General features: G+C 41.6%; 1 protein-coding gene across 2 annotated transcripts in view; it reads right to left on the minus strand.

Annotated features, from left to right (window-relative positions):
- EPM2A (EPM2A glucan phosphatase, laforin) overlaps positions 1 to 7,223 on the minus strand; it is a 119,201-nt gene extending 111,978 nt beyond the window's left edge. The window contains exon 1 of one of the 2 annotated variants that reach the window (XM_084774916.1): positions 6,245 to 7,223. In XM_084774916.1, the coding sequence (XP_084631042.1) occupies positions 6,245 to 6,560 (316 nt within the window). In that variant the 5' untranslated portion in view covers positions 6,561 to 7,223. The remainder of the gene's footprint in view (positions 1 to 6,244) is intronic. The other variant, XM_084774915.1, reaches the window with a different exon arrangement.
- Between the last annotated feature and the right edge of the window lie 4,877 nt (positions 7,224 to 12,100).

Raw genomic sequence — 12,100 nt, forward strand, 5'->3', positions numbered from 1 at the left:
TGCAAAAAGGTGATTAGACTTTTAAGGCCCAGGTCTGCAACTATATATGAATGGATTAAAACTACTACGGATATTGGGTCTAATGCTTACGATTCAGTTGTGACTGGACAGACAGCTACAAAAGGTCTAAGAGCTCAGAATGTCCAGTGCCGTGGTTATGAAAGCCCAGGTCATTTCCTAAAGCATTGTAGACCAACAATTCCTTAGGATACATTTCTCTTTAATGATAATCCAGGAAGGAGGCTTCCTGGGAAAATCAAAACATGTGGAAGAAACAGGCACAACACTTATGGATGTAGATCATCCAGATATATTACATCCATTTTTTTACTGTTGGAAAACTGCCTAAGGGCTTTTGATCAGGGCCCAACAAAATACACATGAGCCATTTGTTCCCTGCTGACCAAGGAGAAGACTGTTCTAGAGAGGGTCTAAAAAATTAAAAACCTGATAGGATGAACAGTGCTACTCAAAACTTTACTTCATTTGACAGAGATAAAGCAGCTCCTATAGATAAAACAAAAGATTCTGAAGATACCATAAAACAGATATTTTGGCAAACTGCTAGAGAGTGAAGTTGAAATTACAATTAGATGGAATTGAGATTGAAGGCCTAGTGGATACAAGCGCAGATGAAACAGTAATTTCACAAGATTCCTGGAATCCAGCTTAGCCACTTAAGAAGGTAGATACCAGCTCTTAGGGAATAGACATTGTCTGAGGTAAAACAAAGTCTAGGACAAACTGTAAAATAGGAGATCATTTTGATAAGTTATTTTAAAATGCTATCAAAACCAGTTACTGACTTTCCAGACTATCCATAGGTAGGGCATAACAGAAATTGACTCTCCAAATTTATAAGAAGGACCACTGCTGATAGAGTACCAACTGCCCTACCATTAAAATAGTTAACTGACAAGGCTGTTTGGGTAGAGAAATGGCCTTTAAATTGAAAAAATGGCAGGCACTAGAACAGCTGGCCCAAGAGAAGCTGAAGGTTCAGCATGTAGAAAAATCCACCAGCCCTTGGAATTCTCTTACATTTGTCATTAACAATAAATACAAAAAATGGAGGATGCTGATAGATCTGAGAGATATCAATAAAATAACTCAGCCTATGGATTCTTTATACCCTGGAATCACTTTAACTTCTTTGTTACCTAAGGCATGGCCAAATACAGTGATTGATTTTAAATTTTGCTTTTTTTTATTCAAAAACCCTTAAGAAGAATATAGAGGAAAGATTTGCTTTTGCTGTGCCCACATTTAACAATGAAAAACCAAAAGAGGTAACAACAGAGGGTCTTGGCACAAGGAATAATAAACAGTTCCACCTTGTGTCAATATTTTCTACTACAGCCATTAGAAGTAACTTGTGAACACTTTCTTCAATCTATAATTTATCATTATATAGATAATATCTTGCTGGCTGGACCAAATCAAGATGCTTTAGGAAAAATATTTGATGAAGTAAAAAGAATTTTGCCTTGTTGAAGGATTACAAGTTCCTCCTGAAAAAAAAATAGAAAAAGGAGGCTCTATTACTTATCTGGGATATAAAGTAGGTTTACAAAAAATTCATTCACAAAAGGTAAAGGTCAGAAGATACTAATTACAAGCTTTTAATGATTTTCAAAATTTACTGAGAGATAATAATTGGCTATGATCCATAATTGGATTAACTACTGAAGAGCTAAGTATTTCAACCTTACAAGGTGATTCTAACTTAAATAGACTAATAAAATTATCATCTGAAGGGGAGAAAGAATTGGCTCTCATAGAAAAGAAATTATAGCATGCACATGCAGATTGTTTGGATCCAAAGCTGGACTGTATTTTAGTTATTTTGCTTTCTACTGATTCTCCCACAAGAATTCTTATGCAGAGAGAAGATAATATCTTAGTGAGGATATCTTTAGGACAAAAACAGAGTGAAAAATTAAAAACCTGTATAGAAAAACTTTCTGAATTGATTGTGAAAGGAAGAATAAGACTTCATCAATTAGCAGATACAGAACTAGCAGAGATTGCAGTATCTTATATTAATGCTGAAATTTCCTCATTATGTTTCTGAAATTATTTTTATAAATCTGTTTGTTTCTCTTAGCTTGATTCTTAACCTAGCTATCACACAAACAATTGAGGCTCGTTTATAATACAAAGCTTCACAGCACAATCTGGGCAGTTTAAACCTGTTCTTAACCTTTTAAGTTATTTTGTCTTACTCCCAGCAAAATTCCAGCGACATGTGCACTTAAGTAGCTTTTCCTCAGCTCCAGCTCCTTCTTCCTCTTCCTTGGACCTCTCCTGTGGCCCCTCCTCTCCTAACTCCCCCTCATCTGACTGCCAGGAGTCCACTCCTAGCCTCTCCCAAGCTCATCAATTGGCTGTAAGCTGCTTTATTTGCATAACAGAGGGACAATTGGGGAGCAGAGTTTCTACAACATTTAGAAAGAAAACCAGTATTTAAACTACACAATAACCTTATGCCTACATAGATAATCAATAAAGATTGGCAAAGAGCTTGCAGTGATGTTTTGGGGGAGGAATTAACAAATACACCAAAGGTCAGTGACTTCAACTTATTAAAAAGAAAACAAAACACAACTAATTGAGTTCTTCCTCCTATAGTGAGATAGATAGGTGGTCCTCAAACACCTCAGAGATTTGCAGATGATGTAGTAGTAGTAGTAGTAGTAGTAGTAGTAGTAGTAGTAGTAGTAGTAGTAGTAGTAGTAATAATAATAATAATAATAATAATAATAATAATAATAATAATAATAATAATAAATTTTCTGACAGAGAGACACATCAGCTCCTTGCATCACCCCATTCTATTCTGAAGAAGAAAACGAGCACCAAAGAACCTCCAAATGGAGCTTGCTTCAAACATAACAAAGCTAGCCACAGGGCCAAACACTGCTGACAGCGGGCTGTCAAAAGTGTGGACAAGCAGGACACTAGGAAGTTGATTGCCCAACTTTGATGAGACAATGTAGGACAGTACTTCAAAATTACTGCTTCACGGAAAAGTCTGTCAGATCTTCTGGGCCTGGTGGTCAAAGATGGACCCCTCACTGATACAGAGGAACCTTGGGGTACTGACCAGGTAGCCAATGGTCCTTGTCACTTTTATAGATTTGGAAGCTGCTTGCTCTGCACTTCCATTTTACTCAGGTAGAATTTATCCTTTTCAGGTCTCTGATGGGATTCAAGACTAGATGGCTATAGTCTTACAGTTTTTCTTGTTATTAAATGGCACACGCCTTTAATCCCAGCACTCAGGAGGCAGAGGCAGGTGGATCGCTGTGAGGTTGAGGACAGCCTGGCCTATAGAGTGAGTCTATGACAGCCAAGACTACACAGAGAAACTCTGTCTCAAAAAACAAAACAAACAAAAAAATTTAAACTCACAAAAGAGATATAAAGTTTACAAAGATTAAAGACATGAAAGCTTAAGTTTTTTAGGATCTAAGAAAGTATTTTATGGTTTAAGAAGTTTATGTGAAAATTTGAATAATGATAGAAAATGATTTAGGTACAGAACTTTGAACTCACCGAGATAACACAGATAGTGGAAGTTTCCACTTTTTCCAAGGTTGCCAAATACAAATGGACTGGACATTGTGAATATAATTCTTACCTGATAGTTCTCATAATTACACTTATTGTATAGAGTTTGTTGATGTTAGGATAAAAGCTATTTATCGGACTAAAAGGGGGAGATGTTGGGGTATACTGTATGAAGGTATGTCTCTGTATATTCAACTGTTGATTGCTAAACCAGCAGAGAGCTAAGCATTGGCCAGATCTTGGTACTGTTGTTTCTGTGGCCCATCACTGGTCATATGTTTTGTCAATATTCATCCTTCATCACTTGCTTATTGGTTGTAATAAAGAGCTGATGGCAAATAGCCAGATAGGAAATAGAAGGTGAAACTAACTTCCACGAAAGAGAAGCATGCTGGGAGAAGAAAAGAGGCACAGAGATTTGCCAATGGACACATAGGTGGACAGATCCAGCCAGTGAGAAGATAGGTAGAGCTAGCCATGTGGTGGGACATGGTGCAGGATTAGTCAGGTTAAAAGAGAAAGTTGGCTGGGAGTCTGCCCTAGCTACAAGGCCTAAGCATTAAAATGCAAAAGAGCCTCTGTGTCATTATTTATACTGCTGCCAGGTCTCAAAGTCCTCCTATAATACATGGCTATCACATTTCGGGGGTGGGGGGGAAATGGCAAAACAGAGAGGAGAAGAAAATGATCAAAGCAATATTTCCATGAGTTGAAGAAAATAATTATTGGAATTAAGGGAAACAATTAAGTGTCCAGCAACAAAACACAGCAAGACATATCCTGGCACAATAATATATTTAAAAAATTAAAGCTTCAAAGGAAGGCAAAACAGGCCCCTTACACACACATACACACACACACATACACACACACACACACACATACACACAGACACACACACAGACACACACACACACACACACACACCAAAAATAGACTGAGTTTGGTGTGTAATCTAAATCTGAAACAAGGTGGGTGAGGCCTTGTTACAGTCTCCACCGGTGGCTGTGCTCAAGAAGCCTGGCATTAGTGAAAGCTGCAACAGTAATCCCAAGTCAGCAGGGAGAGGTGTTAGCAAAAACATGTTCATCAAACCCTGTGGCTAAGGCAGAAATACAGAGGGCCTACTGTGCAGTCTAAATATGAAGGGCAACAAATTTGAGCAACATTGGCATTACAGTGAAAAAAAGGGGACTGTAGCCATCCAGAATTCATGTTCTTTAAAAAAAAAAATTACTTCTATCTTTGTTTGTTTATTTACTTATTACGGTGTTTTTGAGACGGAGTCCTGGAACTCACTTTGTACATCAGGCTGGTTTCAGAGATCCACCTGCCTCTGCCTCCTGGGTGCTGGGATTAAAGTGTGCAGCCATTCTCAGCATCCTGTTGTCGTCGTCATTGTTGTTGTTGTTTGTGTCTGAGAGCACTACTTGGCTTGTAATGACAATAGTAAGTTTCATCCTGGCCCTCTGGAGGTTCAAGAAGGAGTGACTGCCTCCCGTTCCACCCTAGCCTAGACTGCAGTATGACAACCATCCTGTCAACCCCACTTACCACTTAATACATGCATATTACTGTACTTCAGTCTGCCCATAAACCATATTCCTGGGTAAGGCAGTTTAACCCTTTCAGCGGCAGCACAGTGACAGCCAAGGCTACACAGAGAAACCTGCCTCCAAAAAACCAAAAAACCAAAAAACCAAAAAAAAAAAAAAAAAAAGAAAAGAAAGAAAAGAAAAGAAAAAACAAAATCTCTACACCTGGATTCCAATCCATGAATTTGAAAAACAGGGAACAGTATTTTTTTTCACTTAAAAAGTAAAACACACTCATATGCAATATGCCTGAGCTGTGTTAATAACACTGTTTAAAAATATATAAATATTCAAAATTATGGATTGTACAATATTTGTTCAAAAAGTTACACATACGTATGCATGCAGGCAGGGTGCTTACAGTGTTGCATGGTGAGAATGCTGTTTTCATTCATTTATTATTATTATTATTATTATTATTATTATTATTATTATTATTATTATTATTATTATTATTATGTTTTTGTTAAACAAGGTCTCACTCTGCAGCTTAGGCCTGGCAATCCTCCTGCCTGGGCCTCCCAAAGCACAGGGATTACATATCTGTGCCATCACACCTGGCTGTGTATTTTTCTTATTGTTTCTTTACAAGCAGTATTACTCTTTATGTAGTTTAAGAAACCAGGTCACATCTGGACTGTCTTGTATCTGGGTGAGCTTACTTCGGGGGAGGAGCTTGCTATTTCCCACTGGTTCCATCTCAAAAATATAAGGGAAAATTCCCTACAGTAAGCGGCCCTTCGTAGTCTAGGATTGTCAGACTTTTGAGTGGGTTAGAGATCTGGGGCGGAGCGGAGGCTGGAAAGCCAAGGGCAGCTAGCTGGAACGCGGTGCAGCGGGGTGATGAGATCAAAGTGGGGGGTGGATGAACGGCGGCCAACAGTAGGGTGTGTGCGGGTTGCATGGGGAGCTGCGGGAGCGCGCGTGCTGCGGGTGCGCGCCCCACAGCTACGGCCCGAGTGCACAGCTTGCTTGCGGGAGCGCGCCCCAAGGACAAAGCCGGCGTGCACAGAGAGCTGGTGGGAGCGCGCCCCAAGACCGGGAAGCTGCGGGACGCGGGCCCGGGTGCGCAGTACCTTCCCAGCGCAGCTCGCCTCCGGGCTCCCGCTGCAGGAACTTGTACCAGAACGTGTCCACGCGGCCGGCGTCCTCCCGGCCCGGCTCCGCCCCGCCGGCCGCCGCCTCGTCGGGCGCCAGCTCCACCTCGGCGAGCCACAGGCCGGGCTCCTGCAGCGCCAGCGCGGCCACCCCCGCCGCGGTGCCCGCGGGCCTGAGACGCACGGCGCCGCGCGGCTCCCAGCGCCCCAGCTCCGGCCGCGACCCGGCGAGCAGCAGCTCCGGCCGCGCGCCGGCCACCGCGGGCGGCACCACCACGCCAAAGCGGAACAGCATGGCGGTGGCCCGGGTCCTGGGAACCTGGCGAGCCGCGGTAGCAGCGGCGGCGGCGGCGGCGGCGGCGCGAACTCCCGGGTTGCGCGGACACGTGCCGCGCCGCGCGTTTGTGGCCGGGTCACGCGGCCGCGGGTTTGGGTTCCCGTGCGTCCCGGAGCTGCGGCCGCGAGAAGCGGGCACTGGGGACCTGCGGGAGGCTTGGACCCAAAGTGGGGCTAGGCGAGAGGAAAATGACACCCAGACGTTGTCCAGTCGTCTTGCCAGAGATCTGAAATTACCTTTACAAAGTCAAGGAGAAGGAACCAGCATCTAGGCTGAACACCCACCCCCAGTGAAGTTGGCAACAATCCAGGACTTATCTGTAACTCCCAGACAACCCAAAATTTAGAGTCAGTGGTCCTCTGATGATAAAGTGGGAAAAATGCATATGGCTAATGGGTTTTAGAGACCCTCCACTCCTAAAGCAAAACCAAGAGTACATCAAACACACAGAGTACTGTCCTCTGCCTAGGGAGACTACAGAGAGGAAAAAACAAAAACAAAACAAAAAGCACTCTGGGTTTTAGCACATGGAAAATGATCTCAATATTAAAATAAAGTAAAGCCTTAAATGTGAGATGACAAATGTGTATGTTTAGAAACAAGGTCTCTCTGTGGAGACCAGACTGGCCTCAAACTTTTGAGATCCTCCTGCTCCTCCTAGGATTGCAGACCTACATCACCCAAGCCCAGCTACTGTGTGTGTGTGTGTGTGTGTGTGTGTGTGTGTGTGTGTGTGTTAAAAAACCTGCTGTGTAAAATTTTCTTCTTGTAAATATTAGCACCATTTTTTTTCACCATAAAAGATCCATAGGACAAAAATCAGCTTTGTCATTTGGCCAAAACAAAACAAAACAATCAAACAAACAAAAAACCTACATCTTGTCAGGAGCAGAGGGCAACATTTCAACTTGTTATTGATATGGAAAAAGAAATGCTCTGTTTACATTCCTTGTTCTTAATTGTTTTGTAGTATCACTTTCATATTCTTTATATATTCACCAACATTTAACCTGGTACACATCCCCTAAATGAGTTAAAAATCACAAGAAGCATAGTTGTTAATATTTAGAAGACAGTGAAGGAGAAAATCAAATTTTTATGCATGCAGAAAATCTGTAAGACTAAAATTGAAAAAAAAAAGTAAAACACACAAAATTCAGTTTGCAGAACAGTAAACAAACACTACAGGTCCCTCCTAAACACTGACATTACACTTAGAATTTGCTTGGTTGCTGCGTTGAAGGATAAACATGAAAATGTGAAGACAGTAAGACTGGTTAAACTTGGCTGACTCCCTAACAAATCAGAAGTGAGCTGAAAGTGGCTAGCAGGCCAGTTTATTTGAGTCTCTGTTACAAAACATTCTTGGAGTAATTTTAGGAAGATAATAGTCACTTGGCCAGGTACAGGGGAGAACTTTTCTATTTTGGAATTCAGACTTCAGTGACCCTTGTTTCTGCAGGAAGCCGGCTCCAACTCTTTGGCTTTCTTGCTGTGTAGTGCTGCCTGCATTTCACTGGAATTCTTCCTGCCAGGCCTCCAGAGTGAGCCCTGCCCCCTCATAAGCAAAATAATGTTAGAAAGAGAAAACAATATGTTGGTTAAAAGGACTTTTTATTTTTCCTTCTTTTTCATTGTCTTTATGATGCTTTACTAAATGTTTTAACCATTGGAAGAAGATCACTTCTCAACCACAAAACAAAGTGTGTGATTGTTCATTTAATGTATGGATCTAAATATGGTGAAATTTTCATGGTTATATTGTATAACAGGCAAAGTGCAAGTGGAAAACACAATACCAAATTATGAATTATACAACATATGTCCAGGCCTCAATCAAATTCTAACTGTCAATCACTTGGCTACATCAACCATAGTAAAAGCCACTGAGAACTTAGGATGAGCCGCAGCTTTTCTTCTTAGACAGTCTCATTCGACTGTCTCACAACAGTACTATGAGGCAACTACAATGCTATGCCCATTTCCAGATGCAAGGAAACTGGGGTACAGAAGGGGTCTGTCCTCAAGAAGCAAACAAAAAAGTCACGTGGGAAATGGCATCAACTTTTCTAACAGTTAAATACGTAGAGACAGGCATATATTTGGTAGAAAACTTTTATACGAAATGTATGTAAATCTCCCTCGTGTGTGTGTGTGTGTGTGTGTGTGTGTGTGTGTGTGTGTGTGTGTCAGGTCGTCAAGCTTGGCAGCAGGCACTTTTACCTCACTAGCTCTCCAAGAACATTCAAATATTATTCTCTTTCATGTTTTAATAAAAATTGAATGTCTCCTAATTCCTTATTACTAATTTAATTCCTCAGAATGATAGATGAACCCCTGATGCAGGTTGAAAGTTACCAATGAGTCTGTACAAACTTAAGTATTTAATACATAGAGAGGGTTTGATTTTCAAATCAAAGGAAACTAAGGTTTTATACTCTTATACACCTGTATATGGGCATCTCATATAGCCCAGACTGGCCTCAAACTCATTACATGCCCTAATTGCCCTTAAATCACTGATCCTTCTACCCAAGCCCCCCCAAGCTCTGGGGTTGCAGGCTTGACTACCACACCTGGTTTGTGTATTTGTTATGTTTACCCCAGAAACACAAACACACACACACACACCAACTAGAGCATTCATCTAGTGATTAAACTCTATTACATCCAGATCAGATCATTTTCTTTCTTGGATTTTCTTTGTCAAGTTTCCCCTTACATTTCAAATAATATTGGTACTTATTCAAAGAGGTTGTTTATTAAATCCATTTGCAGTCAGATTTAAATGCTACAGCGACATGCTGAATTTAGAGCAAAAGCTGAGCTCAGTGGAGTAACATCATTCTGCTAATCATATTTTAAAAAGACCAATCCAATTTTTGTCATCGAATTCCATTTCTGTAATGCCAGCTTATGCATAGCTATAATATTTCTTGGAGATCAGGTAATAAATTCCAGTCTGAGAGTTGCAGGGTCCAAGTCTAATGCGTTCTTTCACAGTCGCCCTGGGAAGCCATTGCTTGCTGCTGTCATGATTTACGTTTCTGATTCTGTCTTCACCGGCCAGGGAGCTGCAAATCTTCCTTATGGTTCTCTGTATGCAGATGCATGCTCATAGATAGAAGTCACGTGTTGGAGTAGCTTTGGGCCAGTTTAAGTATCAATTTATTACTTCAGAGAACACATCTAAAAGTTAAATGTGGCATACACACTCTCCTAATTTTGTGCCTTACAGAGGAGAACGCAGAGAACATTTGAATAGAGCTTGGAAGTGTGCGCTGGTCAATCGTAGCTTTCTTGTTTTCTGAATTGGAAACAGAGGGTTAGGCTATTCCAAAGACCTCTGGAAATGTGGGAGAACAGAAGAATATAAGCCATAGTGATGTTTTTCTCAAACCTAGCATTTTTCTGGTGACTCCACTGTCTGTCCACCACATCACAGAAGCCTTCCTTCCTCCGTTTATCATTGCCTTTTGGGGGGTCACAATTCTTTTTCCTTATTTATACCATATTCCCTACCCTCATTTATATTATCAAATGTTAGTTTGAAAGCTATCCCCAAGGGGCTGGAGAGATGATTTGTCAGTTAAGAGCATATATTGCTCATGAGGACTGGAGTTCAGTTCCCAGCCTCACCCATGACTGGCAGCTCACAGCTGCCTATAACCTCAGCTCTAGATGATTCAACTGGCCTCTTCAGACAGTTGCATTCACCTGCACATACCGCCACACAGGCACACATGAGTACACATAATTAAAAACAAAAAGATCTCAACTATGCAATTATAGTGGAATATATACCATTTCAAAGAGCATAATGCCACCCTTTGCCTGCCCATGTCATCATTGTCATCATCGCAAAACCACACCTCCTCCCTCAACTGAGAACCCCTACTCAACAAGGCCTCTGCTAGGGCAGTGATCTAAATGAACTCTGCCAGGAGATAGTGAGAGCCAAGGTGATTAGACCTTAAAGTTTAAGGCTTCCTTTTGGTATAAAAAAGATCCTAAATCTGTGGTAAGTTGAATGACAGATGCCTAATGCCTTCTTTAAAAAACACTGAGTGGTAGCTGGAAGAGATGTTCTCATGGGCACTTGAAAAGATTTAGAGAAAAACGGATGAGGTTGGCGAAAGAGAAAAAAGGTTTTGTTGTTGTTGTTGTTGTTGTTGTTGTTGTTGTTGTTGTTGTTTTGGCTTTGTTTTGTTTTGTTTTATGAGTAGTAGACAGCATGGGTGGGGGTAAACCTGGCAAAGACTATTTTTAACAATTTGAACTTTCTATGATTAACTCTATTTTCCTAACCATTGTATGTGTGTTATAATAAGAATAAGCATAAGCAGAGATTGAGGGAATGTCCAACCAATGCCTGACCCAACCTGATACCCACCCCATGGGAGAGAGCCAATCCCTGACACTATTAAGGACACTCTTCTACAGAGCAGTCCCCTGAGAGGCTACACCCAGCAGCAGATGGAAACAGATGCTGAGACTCACAGCCAAACACTAGGCTGAGCACTTGTCAAAGAGTGGTGGGAAGGATAGAAGAAGGGAGGAGACAGGAGATCCACAAGAAGCTCAACAGAGCCAATTACCAGGGCCTGGGGGAACTAGCAGAGACTGAAGCATCAACCAAAGACCATGCATGGACTGGACCTAGGTCCTCTACATAGACGTAGCCGATAGGCACCTCTGTCTTCATGTGGGTCCCCTAGTAAGGGGAGCAAGGTTGTCTCTGACAACGGACCCTGTTGCCGGCTTTCTCTTTGATCACTTCTTCCTGGAGGGGCTGCCTCACCAAGCCACAGAAGAAGAGGATGTGCTCAGTCCTGATGCAAATTGGTGTGCTCAGGGAATGTATTGGTATGGGGGGGTCCCCGTTTGTAAAGAGTATAGGAGGGGGATAGGAGGAAAAGGAAGGGAAGGTGGGACATGGCGGAGATAAGGAAGGAGACTACGATCAGGATGTAAAGTAAATAGATGATAAATAGGTAGATAAATAGATAATAGATAGATAGACGATAGATAGATAGATAGATAGATAGATAGATAGATAGATAGATAGAAGATAGTTTTTTTTAAAAAATATATATATATACATAAAAATTTTGTCTTATTTTTTGAAACATGGTCTGGAATTCCTATATAGACCAGGCTGGCTTCAAACTCTGCCTTCTAAGTGTGAGGACTAAGGGCATTCACCACCATATTCACTGAATAAAAGCATTTTAAGTTTAGTTAACTGGGTTCCTTTCCTCACTGGGGGCCTGGAGAGTAATGGCTGCAAACAAGTCTCTGGGAGTAGTGTGTGTGCTCCGATGCTTGTACGGGCTCCAAGAGGCTCTGTGGAGACAGTTTCTGGTGGATATTCACATGTCTAATATTAGCTCTGCTTTCCCAAATCTAGGCTTCAGACAGGTGTGTAGCATGCCATTGGGAAGCTCCAGGGCACATCTGGCCAGGACTCACATTGGCCATGCCATTATGTCCTTTCA

Source organism: Acomys minous, assembly GCF_964271855.1.
Source record: "Acomys minous genome assembly, chromosome: 3".
Lineage (NCBI taxonomy): Eukaryota > Metazoa > Chordata > Mammalia > Rodentia > Muridae > Acomys > Acomys minous.